The sequence below is a fragment of the Pseudophryne corroboree genome, chromosome 11, assembly GCF_028390025.1.
Source record: "Pseudophryne corroboree isolate aPseCor3 chromosome 11, aPseCor3.hap2, whole genome shotgun sequence".
NCBI classification, from domain to species: domain Eukaryota; kingdom Metazoa; phylum Chordata; class Amphibia; order Anura; family Myobatrachidae; genus Pseudophryne; species Pseudophryne corroboree.
In genome coordinates, this window is record NC_086454.1 from 318,531,733 (window position 1) to 318,555,077 (window position 23,345).

The window sequence follows — 23,345 nt, forward strand, 5'->3', positions numbered from 1 at the left end:
AATTGTCATCTTCAGCATTATATTTCCGCAAACGATACATACGATTAATCTCCTCCTTGTAACCTTCCCTGCTCAGGTCATGCAGTGATTGGCAGGGAAATGAGCAGCAATTACCATGTTCACAGCGAAGCAAAGTTGTTTTTGTTGCAAGTTGGCATATATTTAGATGGTCATATTGTGTATCTACTCTATGTCACAGCTGACTCCAAGAACAGAGAACCCTATAAGCAGCGTCGGTAACAGCTTAGCAAATGCACTACACATATCAGCACATTCCATAGAAGATTCGTTACCCAAGCGGCCTTCCGGAAAGCACTCCAAAGGTGAGGAAATCTTCTCTTTCCACCGTATACCCCTTGTACATAGAGCTTATCCTGTCTGTTTTTGTGCTCTCTGTACACACCGCACATCAAGGCAGCTCCCAGTCACCAGAGCATGAGATTCCGATGTCCAAATACTGTATCGGTAATGATAATGGAAAATGATCCAACTTTATAAGTTATGTCGGACTGTTATATTTTAAATGAAACAAAGGGTAGTAATTTACAGTGGCTAATGGATTCACCAGGGTCTATCCAATTAGTCTCGATAGCCGCCTCTTGGTGGTCATTCAGAGTTGTTCGCTAGCTGCATTCGTTCGCTGTGCAGCAATGAGGGGGGGGGGAAACGGTACTTCTGCGCATGCGGCGCAACGTATAAGTACAAAGAAAGATGTAGTTGTACACAAGGTCTAGCGACGCTTTTCAGTTGCACTGCTGGCCGCAGAGTGATTGACATGAAGTGGGCGTTTCTGGGTGTCAACCGACCGTTTTCAGGGAGTGTTCGAAAAAACGCAGGCGTGGCTGGGCGAACGCAGTGCGTGTTCGGGACGTCAAAACAGGAACCGAACAGTCTAAAGTGATCGCAAGCTAGGAGTAGGTTTTGAGCTACTCTAAAACTGCACAAAATAAGTTTGTAGCCGCTCTGCGATTCTTTCGTTCACACTTCTGCTAAGCTAACATACACTCCCAGTGGGAGGCGGCATTGCGTTTGCACGGCTGATAAAAACTGCGAGCGATCAACTCTGAATGACCACCCTTATCTGGGTCTATGCCACAATAACCATCCCTCAGAGCTGCCATAACACATGCTTCCGGAACCTATCCCGGATCCCCTGTGTTACCAGCTAAAAACGGGCTATAGTTAAATATAGACCATTTTTATCAGCCGAGAAATGAGTGCAGCTAACTGGATACCCCCCGAAAACAGAATCTGAAATAAATATTATTACAATGGCTAATCATTACTTTCCTGGGACTTTGGAGTATTCCAATGTATTGCATTTTAAGTTTGGACTAGAGATAAGCGGGTTCGGTTTTACTCGGATTTACCCAAAACTCCTTATTGGCTGTCGGACGTCACCTGTTTTGGAAAAATCCAGAAAATAAGAAATAGCGATTAATTCTGGCGTAAAGAACCGAGTAAATCCGAACCCGCTCATCTCTAGTTTGCACAGTTACGCTCATTCTGACCTGCATTATGCACAATAAAAGAGAAAAGTATTTCTCTATCGTCCTAGTGGATGCTGGGGTTCCTGAAAGGACCATGGGGAATAGCGGCTCCGCAGGAGACAGGGCACAAAAAGTAAAGCTTTTCCAGATCAGGTGGTGTGCACTGGCTCCTCCCCCTATGACCCTCCTCCAGACTCCAGTTAGATTTTTGTGCCCGGCCGAGAAGGGTGCAATTCTAGGTGGCTCTCATAAAGAGCTGCTTAGAGAAAGTTTAGCTTAGGTTTTTTATTTTACAGTGATTCCTGCTGGCAACAGGATCACTGCAACGAGGGACAGAGGGGAGAAGAAGTGAACTCACCTGCGTGCAGGATGGATTGGCTTCTTGGCTACTGGACATCAGCTCCAGAGGGACGATCACAGGTACAGCCTGGATGGTCACCGGAGCCGCGCCGCCGGCCCCCTTGCAGATGCTGAAGTAAGAAGAGGTCCAGAATCGGCGGCTGAAGACTCCTGCAGTCTTCTAAAGGTAGCGCACAGCACTGCAGCTGTGCGCCATTTTCCTCTCAGCACACTTCACACGCAGTCACTGAGGGTGCAGGGCGCTGGGGGGGGGCGCCCTGGGAGGCAAATGAAAACCTATTAAAAGGCTAAAAATACCTCACATATAGCCCCCAGAGGCTATATGGAGATATTTAACCCCTGCCTGTATTCACAAAATAGCGGGAGACGAGCCGCCGAAAAAGGGGCGGGGCCTATCTCCTCAGCACACGGCGCCATTTCCTCTCACAGCTCCGCTGGTCAGGACGGCTCCCAGGTCTCTCCCCTGCACTGCACTACAGAAACAGGGTAAAACAGAGAGGGGGGGCAAATTTAATGGCAATATCTTGATATATATAAAGCAGCTATAAGGGAGCACTTATTATAAGGCTATCCCTGTCATATATAGCGCTTTTTGGTGTGTGCTGGCAGACTCTCCCTCTGTCTCCCCAAAGGGCTAGTGGGTCCTGTCTTCGTTTAGAGCATTCCCTGTGTGTCTGCTGTGTGTCGGTACGTGTGTGTCGACATGTATGAGGACGATATTGGTGTGGAGGCGGAGCAATTGCCAAATATGGGGATGTCACCTCCTAGGGGGTCGACACCAGAATGGATGCCTTTATTTGTGGAATTACGGGATAGCGTCAACTCGCTTAAGCAGTCGTTTGACGACATGAGGCGGCCGGACAATCAATTAGTGCCTGTCCAGGCGCCTCAAACACCGTCAGGGGCTGTAAAACGCCCTTTGCCTCAGTCGGTCGACCCAGACACAGGCACTGATTCCAGTGGTGACGGTGACCAATCAACCGTATTTTCCAGTAGGGCCACACGTTATATGATTTTGGCAATGAAGGAGGCGTTACATTTAGCTGATACTACAGGTACCACTAAACAGGGTATTATGTGGGGTGTGAAAAAACTACCTATAGTTTTTCCTGAATCAGAAGAATTAAATGACGTGTGTGATGAAGCGTGGGTTGCCCCTGATAAAAAGCTGATAATTTCAAAGAAATTATTGGCATTATACCCTTTCCCGCCAGAGGTTAGGGAGCGCTGGGAAACACCTCCTAGGGTGGACAAGGCGCTAACACGCTTATCAAAACAAGTGGCGTTACCTTCTCCTGAGACGGCCGCACTTAAAGATCCATCAGATAGGAGGATGGAAAATATCCAAAAAAGTATATACACACATGCAGGTGTTATACTACGACCAGCTATAGCGTCTGCCTGGATGTGCAGTGCTGGGGTAGTTTGGTCAGAGTCCCTGATTGAAAATATTGATACCCTGGACAGGGACAATATTTTACTGTCGTTAGAACAAATAAAGGATGCATTTCTTTATATGCGTGATGCACAGAGGGATATCTGCACACTGGCATCACGGGTAAGTGCTATGTCCATTTCGGCCAGAAGAGCTTTATGGACGCGACAGTGGACAGGCGATGCGGATTCAAAACGGCATATGGAAGTTTTGCCGTATAAAGGGGAGGAGTTATTTGGAGTCGGTCTATCAGATTTGGTGGCCACGGCTACAGCCGGGAAATCCACCTTTCTACCTCAAGTCACTCCCCAACAGAAAAAGGCACCGACTTTTCAACCGCAGCCCTTTCGTTCCTTTAAAAATAAGAGAGCAAAGGGCTATTCATATCTGCCACGAGGCAGAGGTCGAGGGAAGAAACAGCAACAGGCAGCTCCTTCCCAGGAACAGAAGCCCTCCCCGGCTTCTACAAAAGCCTCAGCATGACGCTGGGGCTTCTCAAGCGGACTCGGGGACGGTGGGAGGTCGTCTCAAAAATTACAGCGTGCAGTGGGCTCACTCGCAGGTAGATCCCTGGATCCTGCAGATAATATCTCAGGGGTACAGGTTGGAATTAGAGACAGATCCACCTCGCCGTTTCCTGAAGTCTGCTTTACCAACGTCCCCTTCCGAAAGGGAGACGGTTTTGGAAGCCATTCACAAGCTGTACTCTCAGCAGGTGATAGTCAAGGTACCTCTTCTACAACAAGGGAAGGGGTATTATTCCACTCTATTTGTGGTACCGAAGCCGGATGGCTCGGTAAGGCCTATTCTAAATCTGAAGTCCTTGAACCTGTACATAAAGAAGTTCAAGTTCAAGATGGAGTCACTCAGAGCAGTGATAGCGAACCTGGAAGAAGGGGACTTTATGGTATCCTTGGACATCAAGGATGCGTATCTCCACGTTCCAATTTACCCCTCACACCAGGGGTACCTCAGGTTCGTTGTACAAAACTGTCACTATCAGTTTCAGACGCTGCCGTTTGGTTTGTCCACGGCACCTCGGATCTTTACAAAGGTAATGGCCGAGATGATGATTCTTCTTCGAAGAAAAGGCGTATTAATTATCCCATACTTGGACGATCTCCTAATAAGGGCAAGGTCCAGAGAACAGCTAGAGATGGGATTAGCAATATCTCAAGAGGTGCTAAAGCAGCACGGATGGATTCTGAATATTCCAAAATCCCAATTAATGCCGACAACTCGTCTGCTGTTCCTAGGGATGATTCTGGACACGGTTCAGAAAAAGGTTTTTCTTCCCGAGGAAAAAGCCAAGGAGTTATCCGACCTGGTCAGGAATCTCCTAAAACCAGGAAAGGTGTCTGTACATCAATGCACAAGAGTCCTGGGAAAAATGGTGGCTTCTTACGAAGCAATTCCATTCGGCAGATTCCATGCAAGAATTTTCCAAAGGGATCTGTTGGACAAATGGTCAGGGTCGCATCTTCAGATGCACCTGCGGATAACCCTGTCTCCAAGGACAAGGGTATCTCTTCTGTGGTGGTTGCAGAGGGCTCATCTATTGGAGGGCCGCAGATTCGGCATACAGGATTGGATCCTGGTGACCACGGACGCCAGCCTGAGAGGCTGGGGAGCAGTCACACAAGGAAGAAACTTCCAGGGAGTGTGGTCGAGCCTGGAAAAGTCTCTTCACATAAACATTTCTGGAACTAAGAGCAATCTACAATGCTCTAAGCCAGGCGGAACCTCTGCTTCAAGGAAGACCGGTGTTGATCCAGTCGGACAACATCACGGCAGTCGCCCATGTAAACAGACAGGGCGGCACAAGAAGCAGGAGTGCAATGGCAGAAGCTGCCAGGATCCTTCGCTGGGCGGAGAATCACGTGATAGCACTGTCAGCAGTGTTCATCCCGGGAGTGGACAACTGGGAAGCAGACTTCCTCAGCAGACACGATCTTCACCCGGGAGAGTGGGGACTTCATCCAGAAGTTTTCCACATGCTAATAAACCGTTGGGAAAGACCAATGGTGGACATGATGGCGTCTCGCCTCAACAAAAAACTGGACAGGTATTGCGCCAGGTCAAGAGATCCGCAGGCAATAGCTGTGGACGCGCTGGTAACACCTTGGGTGTACCAGTCGGTGTATGTGTTTCCTCCTCTGCCTCTCATACCAAAGGTATTGAGAATCATAAGGCAAAGCGGAGTAAGAACGATACTAGTGGCTCCGGATTGGCCAAGAAGGTCTTGGTACCCGGAACTTCAAGAGATGGTCACGGACGATCCGTGGCCTCTACCTCTAAGACAGGACCTGCTTCAGCAGGGACCGTGTCTATTCCAAGACTTACCGCGGCTGCGTTTGACGGCATGGCGGTTGAACGCCAGATCCTAAAAGGAAAAGGCATTCCAGAAGAAGTCATTCCTACCTTGATTAAGGCAAGAAAGGAAGTCACCGCGAAGCATTATCACCGCATTTGGCGGAAATATGTTGCGTGGTGCGAGGATCGGAGTGCTCCGACGGAGGAATTTCAACTGGGTCGTTTCCTACATTTCCTGCAATCAGGATTGTCTATGGGTCTCAAATTGGGATCTATTAAGGTTCAAATTTCGGCCCTGTCAATATTCTTCCAAAAAGAATTGGCCTCAGTTCCTGAGGTCCAGACTTTTGTCAAGGGAGTACTGCATATACAGCCTCCTGTGGTGCCTCCGGTGGCACCGTGGGATCTAAATGTAGTTTTAGATTTCCTCAAATCCCATTGGTTTGAACCACTAAAAGATGTGGATTTGAAATATCTCACATGGAAAGTGACTATGTTACTGGCCCTGGCGTCCGCCAGGAGAGTATCTGAACTGGCGGCTTTATCTTATAAAAGCCCTTATTTAATTTTCCATTCGGATAGGGCAGAGCTGCGGACGCGTCCGCATTTTCTCCCTAAGGTGGTATCAGCGTTTCACCTGAACCAGCCTATTGTAGTGCCTGCGGCTACAAGCGACTTGGAGGACTCCAAGTTGTTGGACGTTGTCAGAGCTTTAAAAATATACAAGGACGGCTGGAGTCAGAAAATCTGACTCGCTGTTTATACTGTATGCACCCAACAAGTTGGGTGCGCCTGCTTCTAAGCAGTCGATTGCTCGTTGGATTTGTAACACAATTCAACTTGCACATTCTGTGGCAGGCCTGCCACAGCCTAAATCTGTTAAGGCCCATTCCACAAGGAAGGTGGGCTCATCTTGGGCGGCTGCCCGAGGGGTCTCGGCATTACAACTCTGCCGAGCAGCTACGTGGTCAGGGGAGAACACGTTTGTAAAATTCTACAAATTTGATACCCTGGCAAAGGAGGACCTGGAGTTCTCTCATTCGGTGCTGCAGAGTCATCCGCACTCTCCCGCCCGTTTGGGAGCTTTGGTATAATCCCCATGGTCCTTTCAGGAACCCCAGCATCCACTAGGACGATAGAGAAAATAAGAATTTACTTACCGATAATTCTATTTCTCGGAGTCCGTAGTGGATGCTGGGCGCCCATCCCAAGTGCGGATTATCTGCAATACTTGTACATAGTTATTGTTAACTAATTCGGGTTATTGTTTAGGGAGCCATCTTTCAGAGGCTCCTCTGTTATCATACTGTTAACTGGGTTTAGATCACAAGTTGTACGGTGTGATTGGTGTGGCTGGTATGAGTCTTACCCGGGATTCAAAATCCTCCCTTATTGTGTACGCTCGTCCGGGCACAGTACCTAACTGGAGTCTGGAGGAGGGTCATAGGGGGAGGAGCCAGTGCACACCACCTGATCTGGAAAAGCTTTACTTTTTGTGCCCTGTCTCCTGCGGAGCCGCTATTCCCCATGGTCCTTTCAGGAACCCCAGCATCCACTACGGACTCCGAGAAATAGAATTATCGGTAAGTAAATTCTTATTTTTCTATGTTGTTGCTTATATTAATGTGCCATTTCTAGATACTTCTGCTAATTTTCCAAAATGCAGTGGGATAAGTGGGACCTGCGGTGACATTAGTGTTGTATGTAGTCTACAACACCCATCTTCTAATCGACGCATGCAGCACTAAACAGTGTAAGTCCTGGTCCTGTGATAAAACGTAAAAGCGGCCTGTACGGTGGCTCCAACAGCCAGTGCCTGGGTCTTGCACAGAACTGACAAGAGACAGGCTGTGGCTGTGGTGTCCAGAGCAAGCTGACCAATCAGAGTTACTACGCCAGAGGCCAGGTATTGCTGAAAATAAAATCACTGTATAATGAGTTAGGAATTCATTGGGTGCTAGAATTGTTTGTCCACTCTCAAGTAGCCAACATATGCGGTGGTTCTGAGACAGTGTGGTCTAAATAAATGCATCTGGCCTAATTTATAAATTAAAGAACTCGATCAAAAGCGAAAATGTGATTTCAAGCAGAATGTAAAGCGTTATTATGATGCTTGAAGTTCTATTTACCTGTTATGCTTGATTAGATGCATCTATTGGAGTTTGTGGCATGTCCCATGATGATGCACTTTCCTCTTCTGCTCGCCCTGGGTGGAACAAGCAGGGCGGGAGTCAAAGCCCTCCCCTTGGTGTTTAGTTAGGTCATCAATGCCTACTCAGGTCCATTGGTAGAATGAAGCGTGGTGTGGACCTCTTTACCCCCCCCCCCCCCTTTCTCACCCCCTTCCCCAACCCCCAAAGAACCATAGAATGGAGAGTACTGTTGAAGGGAAGTAAAAGTTAAGGTTTTATTTTTGCACCCAAAAGTTGGAGTTCTCCTTTTGTCCACCATGCACTCACTGGGTGGAATTCAAATGTTTGAAAAGTCGGTTTGGAGTCTGTTTTTTCCTGTCTATTATATAGGAAAAAACAGACTCCCAACTGACTTTTCAAACATTTGAATCTCCCCCCACTATGGGGTATATTCAATTGAAGTCGGATCCATTCCGACATTCATTTGTCGGAATGGATCCGACCTGGCCTATTTAATGGACATCTCAATTCGACTTTTACAAAAGTCGAATTGAGATGCGGGGGGAAGACTGGGAGAGCTGCGGGGAGAGCAGCGCTACAGCAGCATCTATATAGCCGCTGCTGTAGAGCTGCTCTCCTCCATCTGCCCGCGGCTCTCCCCCATCCCTCCTGTCTCGCAGCCGCTGCTCCGTCCCCCTGTCACAGCTGCCGCCGCTCCCTGTCTCCCCCTCTCTCTCTCGAGGTCTCGCTTGCTGGAGCCGGGTGGTCACTGCTGTGAGCGTCGGCTGTCCTACAGCGCTGCTCAACCCGTCCCTGCCTCGGCTCTCCCCGTCTCCGGCGCTGCTGTCCCCATCTCATTCGACTTTTTTTTAAAGTTGAACTGAGAGGGAAGAAAAGGGGGCCAAAACCTGTCGGTTTTGGCCCCGTTTTTGACACAAGCACGTGGATCAGCAGCTATTCCGCCGATCCACGCGCTTTTCGACAAGTCGAATTCATCGACTTGTCGAAAAATTTTGGGTTATATTGACTTAAAAAGTCGAAAACTACCTCTATATGTTATGTTTGATGCTGTGTAAACATGCCAACATTATCCATCTCCTGGTCAGCTTACAGCCTGCCTGTGGCTTGTTGGGCTTGTTGCTTGTCTCTGTGTTCCTCAGAACATGAACACAATAAGGGAGGAATCCAATTAGGTGTGAGCCGCTTGCCCTCATGTGTGTAAGTAAGGCGGTATGCCGCATCTACAGTGCCGCCGGACTTGCAGATATTTGTACGCAGCCCCAGCACTAGGTAAGGTCAGGCGCCATTGCAGGCCTTTACACTCCATCGCAACGGTAACTTACCCCCACTAGCTTCTCACTCTTAATTTGATTCCCCCCAAAGACTGATTAGATGGTCCTCGAATCAGCCGAGTTGTACTCTGTGTGGGTTTAACAAACTGCCGGAGTTGTTACTATGCAGCCTATCAAATAAATTCTTGGGGTCTGAGCCAATAATAGTGGCATTACATGTGGAATCTCCCATGCATAACATGAGTACTTGTGTGGCAATGGCATGGGTGAATTCCAGGAATAAGACTTTGGTGGCTACAAGCATATTCTTTGGGGAATCAACAAGATTAACATTCCTCCCAATTCTCCTTCAAATCCACAATATCCCCTCTTAACTGCTGTCTTTTTGGGGGCCGTGCCCCTTCCGGGCTGGCTGTTTCTTCTCTCCGAGGTAGCAGTATCATTTATTCAGAATTAAGACTCAAACAGTTGTCTAAGAATTAACCTATATCTGTAACATGAGGTTCTTTCGTTTAAACCCCTTCATATCATATTTTATCTTAACGACGGGGGCGTCTGTTTTAGAGTATAAGAATGGTAAATAAGTGTAATGTGTCGGATTTCAGAGTTAAACTCCTACATAGCTGCTGTATAAAGGAATTGTTCCTGGTGCCCCTACAGGACCCTCCGGCTGCGAGTGACAGCTGGATTCGGATGACCTCAGCTTGCAGCGCAGCACCTGCATTTGTGACGGAACATCACATTGCAGAGCAGGGTAATGAGAGCAAAGTTTCCCTAAACTACTTGGCTTTAGGAATCTCGCTGGTGTAGTTTCTTGTAGCTTTAATCCTTTGATCAGTATTCTTTAAAGTTTGTCAAACATTTTGGTGCACCAACTACTCTGCATTACACTACCAGTGCTGTTATCTGATCCCCATACCGTGATATGCTATCAGAGATTACATTTTCAGGCTAAGGCATGCTGTCCCAACAGCTGCTGCTGATATCCTGGCTCTCTTAATCTGCTGCATGGATGTGTTAACACTTTCACTGTTGTAGAAGAGAGTAAATTGAAGGAAGATTTTTTTTTTTTTTTAGTTCACTTCAAAGCAGAACAGACAATGGGGCGTATTCGATCAGCTGTGGGATTTACTCGCATGTTTATCCCTGAGGGAGGACTTTTCCTCGCAGATCCTGAAGCTGCAAGGAAAAGTCTGAGAAAAAGGCACTATTGGGAGTTATCGCATGGTGCAATTTAAAAAAATGATATATATATATTTCTCTGACGTCCTAGTGGATGCTGGGGACTCCTTAAGGACCAAGGGGATATAGCGGCTCCGCAGGAGACAGGGCACAATAATAAAAGCTTTAGGATCAGGTGGTGTGCACTGGCTCCTCCCCCTATGACCCTCCTCCAAGCCTCAGTTAGATTTTTGTGCCCGGCCGAGAAGGGTGCAATCTAGGTGGCTCTCCTGAGCTGCTTAGAATAAAAGTTTAAGTTAGGTTTTTTTTTTTCAGTGAGACCTGCTGGCAACAGGCTCACTGCTACGAGGGACTTAGGGGAGAGAAGTAAACTCACCTGCGTGCAGGATGGATTTGCTTCTTAGGCTACTGGACACCATTAGCTCCAGAGGGAGTCGGAACACAGGTCTCACCCTGGGGTTCGTCCCGGAGCCGTGCCGCCGACCCCCCTTGCAGATGCCGAAGTTGAAGAGGTCCAGAGAACCAGAAACAGGCGGCAGAAGACTTTCAGTCTTCATAAGGTAGCGCACAGCACTGCAGCTGTGCGCCATTGTTGTCAGCACACTTCACCAACAGTCACCAACTGTCACTGAGGGTGCAGGGCGCTGGGGGGGGCGCCCTGGGCAGCAATGTATAATACCTTTTTATGGCTAAAATACATCACATATAGCCCTTGAGGCTATATGGATGTATTTAACCCCTGCCAGATCTCACAAACTCCGGGAGAAGAGCCCGCCGAAAAGGGGGCGGGGCCTATTCTCCTCAGCACACGGCGCCATTTTCCTGCTCAGCTCTGCTGTGAGGAAGGCTCCCAGGCTCTCCCCTGCACTGCACTACAGAAACAGGGTTAAAACAGAGAGGGGGGGCACTTATTTGGCGATATGATTACATATATAAAAATGCTATAAGGGAAAACACTTGTATAAGGGGTTGTCCCTGTATAATTATAGCGTTTTTGGTGTGTGCTGGCAAACTCTCCCTCTGTCTCCCCAAAGGGCTAGTGGGGTCCTGTCCTCTATCAGAGCATTCCCTGTGTGTGTGCTGTGTGTCGGTACGTGTGTGTCGACATGTAGGAGGACGATGTTGGTGAGGAGGCGGAGCAAATTGCCTGTATTGGTGATGTCACTCTCTAGGGAGTCGACACTGGAATGGATGGCTTATTTAGGAATTACGTGATAATGTCAACACGCTGCAAGGTCGGTTGACGACATGAGACGGCCGGCAAACAAATTAGTACCTGTCCAGGCGTCTCAGACACCGTCAGGGGCTTGTAAAAACGCCCATTTACCTCAGTCGGTTGACACAGACACGGACACTGACTCCAGTGTCGACGGTGAATAAACAAACGTATTTTCCTTTAGGGCCACACGTTTCATGTTAAGGGCAATGAAGGAGGTGTTACATATTTCTGATACTACAAGTACCACAAATAAGGGTATTATGTAGGGTGTGAATAAACTACTTGTAGTTTTTCCTGAATCAGATAAATTAAATGAAGTGTGTGATGATACGTGGGTTTCCTCCGATAGAAAATTATTGGCGGTATACCTTTTCCCGCCAGAAGTTAGGGCGAGTTGGGAAACACACCTTAGGGTGGATAAGGCGCTCACACGCTTATAAAAACAAGGGGCGTTACCGTCTCCAGATACGGCAGCCCTCAAGGAGCCAGCTGATAGGAAGCTGAAAAATATCCTAAAAGTATATACACACATACTGGTGTTATACTACGACCAGCAATCGCCTCAGCCTGGATGTGCAGCGCTGAGGGGGCTTGGTCGGATTTCCTGACTGAAAATATTGATACCCTTGACAGGGACAAGATTTTATTGACTATAGATGCATTTCTATATATGCGAGATGCGAAGAGGGATATTTGCATTCTGGCATCAAGATTAAATGTGATGTCCATATCTGCCAGACGAAGACACGACAGTGGTCAGGTGATGCAGATTCCAGACGGCACATGGAAGTATTGCCGTATAAAGGGGCTGTCCATCGGACCTGGTGGCCATGGCAACAGCTGAAAAATCCACCTTTTGTTACCCCAAGTCACATCTCAGCAGAAAAGGACACAGTCTTTTCAGTCTCAGTCCTTTCGTCCCCATAAGGGCAGGCGGGCAAAAGGGCCAGTCATATCTGCCCAGGGGTAGAGGAAAGGGAAGAAGACTGCAGCAGGCAGCCCATTCCCAGGAACATAAGCCCTCCACAGCTTCTGCCAAGTCCGCAGCATGACGCTGGGGCAGTACAAGCGGACTCAGGTGCGGTAGGGGGTCATCTCAAGAGTTTCAGCACGCAGGGGCTCACTCACAAGTGGACTCCTGGATCCTACACGTAGTATCCCAGGTGTACATTGGAAATTCGAGACGTCTCCCCCTCACAAGTTCCTGAAGTCTGCTTTACCAACGTCTCCCTCCGACAGGGAGGCAGTATTGGGAACAATTCACAGGCTGTATTCCCAGCAGGTGATAATCAAAGTACCCCTTCTACAACAAGGGAAGGGGTATTATTCCACACTATATTGTGGTACTGAAGCCAGACGGCTCGGTGAGATCTGAAATATTTGAACACTTACATACAAGCGTTCAAATCAAGATGGAGTCACTCAGAGTAGTGATAGCGAACCAGGAAGAAGGGGACGATATGGTGTCACTGGATATCAGGGACGCTTACCTACATGTCCAAATTTGCCTTCTCACCAAGGGTACCTCAGGTTCGTGGTACAGAACTGTCACTATCAGTTCAGACGCTGCCGTTTGGATTGTCCACGGCACCCCGGGTCTTTACCAAGGTAATGGCCGAAATGATGATTCTTCTTAAAAGAAATATGGACGCTTTCCTGATAAAGGCAAGGTCCAGAGAACAGTTGGAGGTCGGAGTAGCACTATCTTAAGTAGTTCTACGACAGCACGAGTGGATTCTAAATATTCCAAAATCGCAGTTTTTTCCGACGACACGTCTACTGTTCCTAGGGATGATTCTGGACACAGTCCAGAAAAGGATGTTTTCTCCCGGAGAAGAAAGCCAGGGAGTTATCCGAGCTAGTCAGGAACCTCCTAAAACCAGGAAAAGTATCAGTGCATCATTGCACAAGGATCCTGTGAAAAATGGTGGTTTCTTACAAAGCGATCCCATTCGGTAGATTTCACGCAAGAACCTTTCCGTGGGATCTGCTGGAAAAATGGTCCGGATCGCATCTTCAGATGCATCAGCGGATAACCCTGTCTCCAAGGACAAGGGTGTTTCTTCTGCGGTGGCTGCAGAGTGCTCATCTATGAAAGGGCCGCAGATTCGGCATTCAGGACTGGGTCCTGGTGACCACGGATGCCAGCCTGAGTGGCTGGGGAGCAGTCACACAAGGAAAAAATTTCCAGAGAGTGTGATCAAGTCTGGAGACTTCTCTCCACATAAATATACTGGAGCTAAGGGCAATTTACAATGCTCTAAGCTTAGCAAGACCTCTGCTTCAAGGTCAGCCGGTATTGATCCAGTGGGACAACATCACGGCAGTCGCCCACGTAAACAGGGCGGCACAAGAAGCAGGAGGGAAATGGCAGAAACTACAAGGATTCTTCGCTGGGCGAAAAATCATGTGATAACACTCTCAGCAGTGTTCATTCCGGGAGTGGAAAACTGGGAAGCAGACTTCCTCAGCAGGCATGACCTCTACCCGGGAGAGTGGGGACTTCATCGGGAAGTCTTCCACATGATTGTAAACCGTTGGGAAAAACCAAAGGTGGACATGATGGCGTCCCGCCTGAACAAAAAACTAGACAGATATTGCGCCAGGTCAAGGGACCCTCAGGCAATAGCGGTGGACGCTCTGGTAACACTGTGGGTGTACCAGTCAGAGTATGTGTTCCCTCCTATGCCTCTCATACCAAAAGTACTGAGAATCATAAGAGGGAGATGAGTAAGAACGATACTCGTGGTTCCGGATTGGCCAAGAAGGACTTGGTACCCGAAACTTCAAGAGATGTTCACGGAAGACCCGTGGCCTCTACCTTTTAAGAAAGGACCTGCTCCAGCAGGGGCCTTGTCTGTTCCAAGACTTACCGCGGCCGCGTTTGACGGCATGGCGTTTGAACGCCGGATCCTGAAAGGGCATTCCAGATGAAGTCATCCCTACCCTGGTCAAAGACAGGAAGGATGTAACCGCAAAACATTTTCACCGCATTTGGTGAAGATATGTTGCGTGGTGTGAGGCCAAGAAGGCCCCTACAGAGGAATTCCAACTGGGTCGTTTCCTACATTTCCTGAAAACAGGACTGTCTATGGGCCTAAAATTAGGGTCCATTAAGGTTCAAATTTCGGCCCTGTCGAATTTCTTCCAGAAAGAACTGGCTTTAGTGCCTGACGTTCAGATGTTTGTAAAAGGTGTACTGCATATACAGCCTCATTTTGTGCCCCAGTGGCACCTTGGGATCTCAATGTTGTTTTGAGTTTCCTAAAGTCACATTGGTTTGAACCACTCACCACTGTGGACTTAAAATATCTCACATGGAAGGTGACGATGCTATTAGCCCTGGCTTCAGCCAGGCGTGTGTCAGAATTGGCGGCTTTATCATATATAAAGCCCTTACTTAATTTTTCATTCTGACAGGGCAGAATTGAGGACTCGTCCTCAATTTCTCCTTAAGGTGTTTTCTGTTTTTCACATGAACCAACCTATTGTGGTACCTGCGGGTACTAGGGACTTGGAGGACTCCAAGTTACTTGACGTTGTCAGGGCCCTGAAAAATATGTTTCCAGGACGGCTGGAGTCAGAAAATCTGACTCGCTGTTTAGCCTGTATGCACCCAACAAGATGGGTGCTCCTGCTTCTAAGCAGACGATTGCTCGCTGGATTTGTAATACAATTCAGTTTACACATTCTGTGGCAGGCCTGCCACAGCCAAAATCTGTAAAAGCCCATTCCAAAAGGAAGGGGGCTCATCTTGGGCGACTGCCCGAGGGGTCTCGGCTTTACAACTTTGCCGAGCAGTTACTTGGTCAGGGGCAAACACGTTTGCTAAATTCTACAAATTTGATACCCTGGCTGAGGAGGACATGGAGTCTCTCATTCGGTGCTGCAGGGTCATCCGCACTCTCCCGCCCGTTTGGGAGCTTTGGTATAATCCCCATGGTCCTTAAGGAGTCCCCAGCATCCACTAGGACGTCAGAGAAAATAAGATTTTACTTACCGATAAATCTATTTCTCGTAGTCCGTAGTGGATGCTGGGCGCCCATCCCAAGTGCGGATTGTCTGCAATACTTGTACATAGTTATTGTTACAAAAATCGGGTTATTATTGTTGTGAGCCATCTTGTCAGAGGCTCCTTCGTTGTTATCATACTGTTAACTGGGTTCAGATCACAGGTTGTACGGTGTGATTGGTGTGGCTGGTATGAGTCTTACCCGGGATTCAATATCCTTCCTTATTATGCACGCTCGTCCGGGCACAGTATCCTAACTGAGGCTTGGAGGAGGGTCATAGGGGGAGGAGCCAGTGCACACCACCTGATCCTAAAGCTTTTATTATTGTGCCCTGTCTCCTGCGGAGCCGCTATATCCCCTTGGTCCTTAAGGAGTCCCCAGCATCCACTACGGACTACGAGAAATAGATTTATCGGTAAGTAAAATCTTATTATTTCTCTAACGTCCTAGTGGATGCTGGGAACTCCGTAAGGACCATGGGGAATAGCGGGCTCCGAAGGAGGCTGGGCACTCTAGAAAGATCTTAGACTACCTGGTGTGCACTGGCTCCTCCCACTATGACCCTCCTCCAAGCCTCAGTTAGATTTCGTGCCCGGCCGAGGTTGGATGCACACTAGGGGCTCTCCTGAGCTCTTAGAAAGTTATAGTCTTAGAATTTGTTTTTTTCAGTGAGACCTGCTGGCAACAGGCTCACTGCAGCGAGGGACTAAGGGGAGAAGAAGCGAACTCGCCTGCTTGCAGCCGGATTGGGCTTCTTAGGCTACTGGACACCATTAGCTCCAGAGGGATCGACCGCAGGCCCAGCCTTGATGTTCGGTCCCGGAGCCGCGCCGCCGTCCCCCTTACAGAGCCAGAAGCAGGAAGATGGTCCGGAAAATCGGCGGCATGAAGACATCCTGTCTTCACCAAGGTAGCGCACAGCACTGCAGCTGTGCGCCATTGCTCCTCATACACACTTCACACTCCGGTCACTGAGGGTGCAGGGCGCTGGGGGGGGGCGCCCTGAGGCAGCAATAAAAACACCTTGGCTGGCTAAAATACCTCAATACATAGCCCCTGGGGCTATATATGAGGTAAATACCCCTGCCAGAATCCAAAAAAAAGCGGGAGAATAGGCCGCGGAAAAGGGGCGGAGCCTATCTCCTCAGCACACTGGCGCCATTTTTCCCTCACAGCTCGGCTGGAAGGAAGCTCCCTGGCTCTTCCCTGCATTTCTACAGTACAGTAAGAGGGAAAAGAGAGGGGGGGGCACTAAATTGGCACTGTATACAGTATAAGCAGCTATTAGGGACATAACTCAGTTAGTCCCTGTATATATATAGCGCTCTGGTGTGTGCTGGCATACTCTTACTCTGTCCCCCCAAAGGGCTTTTGTGGGTCCTGTCCTCTATTTGAGCATTCCCTGTGTGTGTGGAGTGTGTCGGTACGGCTGTGTCGACATGTTTGAGGAGGATAATGATGTGGAGGGGGAGCAGATGCCTTTAGCAGAGATGTCACCCCCTGCGGGGCAGACACCTGAGTGGATGGTATTATGGCAAGAAATAAGTGCACGTATAGACTCCTTACATAAAAAATTTGACGACATGCCGACTGTGGGACAGCCGAGTCTTCAGCTCGTGCCTGTCCAAGGGTCTCAAAAGTCATCAGGGGCTCTAAAACGCCCGTTATCTCAGGTGGCACAAGTAGATGTCGACACGGATACTGACGCCAGTGTCGACGACGATGAGTCAAATTTAATGCCCGTTAAGGCCATTCGCTGCATGATTGAGGCAATGAAAGAGGTGTTAAATATTTCTGATTTACATCCAGGTACCACAAAAAAGGGTATTATGTTTGGGGAGAAAAAACTACCTGTAGTTTTTCCCCCGTCAGATGAATTAAATGAAGTGTGTGAAGAAGCGTGGGCTTCCCCTGATAAGAAATTGGTGATTCCTAAGAAATTACTAATGGCGTTCCCTTTCCCGCCAGAGGATAGGTTACGTTGGGAAACACCCCCGAGGGTGGATAAAGCGCTCACACGTTTGTCAAAAAAGGTGGCACTACCGTCCCAGGATACGGCCGCCCTTAAGGAACCTGCTGATTAGAAGGCAGGAGGCGATCCTGAAGTCTGTATATACACACTCAGGCATTATACTCAGACCAGCGATTGCGTCAGCTTGGATGTGCAGTGCTGCCGCTGCATGGTCAGATAACCTGTCAGAAAATATTGACACACTAGACAGAGACACGATCCTGTTAACAATTGACCATATCAAAGACATGAGAGATGCACAGAGGGAAATCTGCCGGCTGGCATCTAAAGTAAGTGCACTATCTATCTCTGCTAGGAGATGCTTATGGACTCGCCAGTGGACTGGAGATGCAGATTACAAAAGGCACATGGAAGTTTTGCCTTATAAAGGGGAGGAATTATTTGGGGATGGTCTCTCCGACCTAGTTTCCACAGCAACGTCTGGGAAGTCAGCATTTTTACCCCATGTCCCCTCACAGCCTAAGAAGGCGCCATTTTATCAGGTTCAGTCCTTTCGATCCCAGAAAAACAAGCGGGGAAAAGGAGGGTCTTTTCTGTCAAGAGGCAGAGGCAGGGAAAAAAGGCTGCAGCAAACAGCAGGTTCCCAGGAACAAAAGTCCTCCCCCGCTTCCTCTTCCAAGTCCGCCGCATGACGGTGGGGCTTCACAGGCGGAGCCAGGTACGGTGGGGGCCCGCCTCAGGAATTTCAGCGATCAGTGGGTTCGCTCACAGGTGGATCCCTGGATCCTTCAAATAGTATCTCAGGGATACAGGCTGGAATTCGAGGCGATTCCACCCCGCCGTTTCCTAAAATCCGCCTTGCCGATTGCTCCCTCAGACAGGGAGGCAGTGCTAGCGGCAATTCACAAGCTGTATTCCCAGCAGGTGATAATCAAGGTACCCCTACTTCAACAAGGCCGGGGTTACTATTCCACACTATTTGTGGTACCGAAACCGGACGGTTCGGTGAGACCCATTTTAAATTTGAAGTCCTTGAACACATACATAAAAAAATTCAAGTTCAAGATGGAATCGCTCAGGGCGGTTATTGCAAGCCTGGACGAGGGGGATTACATGGTATCTCTGGACATCAAGGATGCTTACCTGCATGTCCCCATTTACAATTCTCACCAGGAGTACCTCAGATTTGTGGTACAGGATTGCCATTACCAATTCCAGACGCTGCCGTTTGGACTCTCCACGGCACCGAGGGTATTTACCAAGGTTATGGCGGAAATGATGATACTCCTTCGAAAAAAGGGAGTTTTAATTATCCCATACTTGGACGATCTCCTAATAAAGGCACGATCCAAGGAACAGTTGTTAGTGGGAGTAGCACTATCTCAGGAAGTGCTGAGCCAGCACGGTTGGATTCTGAATATCCCAAAGTCACAGCTGGTCCCCACGACACGTCTAATGTTCCTGGGAATGATTCTGGACACGGCCCAGAAAAAAGTGTTTCTCCCGGAGGAGAAAGCCAGGGAGTTGTCTTCTCTAGTCAGAGACCTCCTAAAACCAAAACAGGTATCGGTGCATCACTGCACGCGAGTCCTGGGAAAGATGGTAGCTTCTTACGAAGCAATTCCATTCGGCAGGTTCCATGCCAGAATCTTTCAGTGGGACCTGTTGGACAAGTGGTCCGGATCGCATCTTCAGATGCATCGTTTAATAACCCTGTCTCCACGAACCAGGGTGTCTCTTCTGTGGTGGCTGCACAGTGCTCATCTTCTGGAGGGCCGCAGATTCGGCATACAGGACTGGGTCCTGGTGACCACGGATGCCAGCCTACGAGGCTGGGGGGCAGTCACAAAGGGAAGAAATTTCCAAGGACTATGGTCAAGTCAGTAGACTGCCCTTCACATAAATATTCTGGAACTAAGGGCCATTTACAATGCCCTAAGTCAAGCAAAATCCCTGCTCCTACACCAGCCGGTGCTGATCCAGTCAGACAACATCACGGCAGTCGCCCATGTGAATCGACAGGGCGGCACAAGAAGCAGGACGGCGATGGCAGAAGCCACAAAAATTCTCCGATGGGCGGAGAATCATGTACTAGCTTTGTCAGCAGTGTTCATCCCGGGAGTGGACAACTGGGAAGCAGACTTTCTCAGCAGGCACGACCTCCACCCGGGAGAGTGGGGACTTCATCCAGAAGTCTTCCAAATGATTGTAAATCAATGGGGTCGTCCACAGGTGGACATGATGGCGTCCCGCATAAACAAAAAACTAGAGAAGTATTGCGCCAGGTCAAGAGACCCTCAGGCGATAGCGGTGGACGCCCTAGTGACACCGTGGGTGTACCGGTCAGTGTATGTGTTCCCTCCTCTACCTCTCATACCAAAGGTACTGAGAATAATAAGAAAGCGAGGAGTAAACACAATTCTCGTGGTTCCGGATTGGCCAAGAAGAGCGTGGTACCCGGAACTTCAAGAGATGATCTCAGAGGACCCTTGGTCCCTGCCGCTCAGACAGGACCTGCTACAGCAGGGCCCCTGTCTGTTCCAAGACTTACCGCGGCTGCGTTTGACGGCATGGCGGTTGAACGCCGGATCCTGAAGGAAAAGGGCATTCCGGAGGAAGTCATTCCTACGCTTATTAAAGCCAGGAAAGATGTTACGGCAAAACATTATCACCGCTACTTGGTCAGGGGCAAACACGTTTGCTAAATTTTACAAATTCGATACCCTGGCTGAGGAGGACCTGGAGTTCTCTCATTCGGTGCTGCAGAGTCATCCGCACTCTCCCGCCCGTTTGGGAGCTTTGGTATAATCCCCATGGTCCTTACGGAGTTCCCAGCATCCACTAGGACGTTAGAGAAAATAAGAATTTACTCACCGGTTATTCTGTTTCTCGTAGTCCGTAGTGGATGCTGGGCGCCCATCCCAAGTGCGGTCTATCTGCAATACTTGTACATAGTTATTGTTAACTAAATCGGGTTATTGTTGAGCCATCTGTTGAGAGGCTCTATCGTTTCATACTGTTAACTGTGTTTCATATCACGAGTTGTTCGGTGTGATTGGTGTGGCTGGTATGAGTCTTACCCGGGATTCAAAATCCTTCCTTATTGTGTACGCTCGTCCGGGCACAGTACCTAACTGAGGCTTGGAGGAGGGTCATAGTGGGAGGAGCCAGTGCACACCAGGTAGTCTAAGATCTTTCTAGAGTGCCCAGCCTCCTTCGGAGCCCGCTATTCCCCATGGTCCTTACGGAGTTCCCAGCATCCACTACGGACTACGAGAAACAGAATTACCGGTGAGTAAATTCTTATTATTTTTTTGAGTGGAATCGTTTGAGTTTTCGCGTGTAAGGGTGTGTACACACGGAGAGATCATTGCTATGCCCGATTTTCACTTGCAATTTCCCTTGAACTCCCTGTAGCCCAGCACCACCGCTTTTGACTAACTTTTCTTGAGATATGGACTATGTGTGCTTACAATTTTGGCTTATGTGAGATTTTGGTTTATGTGAGATGTCATTGACATGTGAGATGAACTAGATAGTACACCGATCTAGCAAGGATTGACTTGCCTGCACAGTCAATCTTTTCTTGTGATGCCGACCTGGCGGACCGCGCATAGGGATCGAATCGGACTTTCACCTTGCGATCATCTGCACTAACTTTTTTTCTTGCTATTTTGACTATATAGTCAAAATCGAAAGAAAATATCTCACCTTGTGTAAACACCCGTAATCCCTGATTTTGGGTGCTGGAGAAGAGACTATTTAATTGTATAGCCTTTACCCAGACTATGAACAAATTAGCCAGTGTTGACTCCACAGCTAATTGAATATGCACCAATGTTGGGTATTTTATTTGAAAAAAATTTTTTTTTATATATAGCGCCAGCAAATTACTTAGAACTGTATCTATATTCTAATCGTCTAAGGCAGGGGTGGCCAGACTTTTGGAGTCAGCGATCCACTTCGAAAGCTAAAAAGCTTTTGTGATCTACCTAGGAGGAATAATAGCGCACACCGCAGGCGCGCGTGCAAAAAAAGGGGCGTGGTATAACAAAAAGTGTGTGTGGTATAACAAAAAAAGGGACGTAGCCTTGCTGCACAGAGTGTAATGACTGTCTCGCACGAAATAACACATTGGCCCCCACAGGTAAAAACCTCAAACACATATGCCCCCACAGTGCCAGATACACATATGCCCCCACAGTGCCATGTGCCCAAAGTGCCAGATATGCCCCCATAGTGCCAGATACAGATATGCCCCCACAGTGCCATGTGCCCACATTGCTAGATATGCCCCCACAGTGCCAGATTACAGATATGCCCCCACAGTGCCATGTGCCCGCAGCGCCAGATATGCCCCCATAGTGCCATATATGCCCCCACAGTGCCAGATTACAGATATACCCCCACAGTGCCATGTGCCCAAAGTGCCAGATATGCCCCCATAGTGCCAGATACAGATATGCCCCCACAGTGCCATGTGCCCACATTGCTAGATATGCCCCCACAGTGCCAGATTACAGATATGCCCCCACAGTGCCATGTGCCCGCAGCGCCAGATATGCCCCCATAGTGCCATATATGCCCCCACAGTGCCAGATTACAGATATACCCCCACAGTGCCATGTGGCCGCAGTTCGATATGCCCCCAGTGCCACATATGCCCCACATTGCCACATATGCCGCCACTGTGCCATGTGCCCGCAGTGCCAGATATTCCCCCACAGTGCCACATATGCCCCACATTGCCAGATATGCTCACCGTGCTTTGTGGAGAGGGCAGTGCGCGCTTCTCCTGCCCGCCGTCCTGCCCCTCAGTCTGGTCTCCGGCAGTGACGGCGGAGTGTGTAGCTCAAATCAGGCGCCGGTTCGCAAGCTCTGATTGGCTAACGAACCGGCACCTGATTTGAGCTATACACTCCGCCGTCACTGCCGGAGACTAGACTGAGGGGCACGACGGCAGGCAGGAGAGGCACGGCTTCGAGTGGCTGGGCAGCGGATCGCGATCGACTGTTTGGCCACCCCTGGTCTAAGGTCTGTCCTTTCTCTGACATTCGCGTTGGCAGTAGGGGCACGCTCAGCAGGTGCGTAACTCCATAACAGTTCTTGAACATGTTTCTTGTTATAGGAACAATGCTGAGGGTTTATTAATTGTTCCTACACTGTAATATCATAGGACGAGCAATAAACATCTATCAAACATCGCCCAATTGAAAGCACCTACATGGGACCTATGAAAGCCTGATACGGTGATACCAGGGGACAGTACATAACCTTGATGTACCTCTCATGGGAACATACCTAGGCCTCTTTTTGTTGTACGAATCGATATTGTGGGTTTCATAGTCCTTCACCACTTGTCCTCCCGTACAATATAGTATTAATGTATGAGAATAATGTATAGTGATTATCCATGAAACCTGGCTGCACACAAGCCAATGCTGCACTGAATGACAGGGTAATTGTATAATTGGTTCTCGCGTATCTGTGGCCAAATTGGACAGGATCTTGCTGTTCCGTAACTCGAAGCAAGAGGTTGCATTTGTAACTCTGGGGCATGTTAATGCTGTCCAAAGGCGATTGCACATACTGGTTAATAGCGGTCACCTTACAGCCTCATTTACCGCCATGCACGGTTATGATCCAATCAATTCCCATCAGGTTACTATTTATTGTACCACTGTGGTAGGTTTTAAGCCATATGATGTATTATCGGGCCAATTGCCCCATATCGGTTTCAGTACGGCAAGCATCTGTGCTCTATTTTGTTTTGTGGCGTTTTGTTGTTGGTTTTTTTTTTTTCTTCTCTTTTTTTAATACTCTTGAGAATTCCCCCCCTCCCCCCTTCCTTCCTTTGTGGTATAAATCACTGAGCAATGAGATTTTTTTTTCTTCCTGATGAGCAATTTTTTAAGTATGAAGTTAAGAGCCAACACT

The 23,345-nt window shown here is 48.6% G+C and overlaps 1 protein-coding gene across 5 annotated transcripts in view; it reads left to right on the forward strand.

Annotated features, from left to right (window-relative positions):
* Positions 1 to 23,345, forward strand: part of ZCCHC14 (zinc finger CCHC-type containing 14) — a 152,428-nt gene that overhangs the window by 49,643 nt on the left and 79,440 nt on the right. For all 5 annotated transcript variants that reach the window (XM_063945670.1, XM_063945671.1, XM_063945672.1 and 2 more), the window contains exon 3: positions 200 to 323. In XM_063945670.1, coding sequence (XP_063801740.1) covers positions 200 to 323 — 124 coding nt within the window. The remainder of the gene's footprint in view (positions 1 to 199; positions 324 to 23,345) is intronic.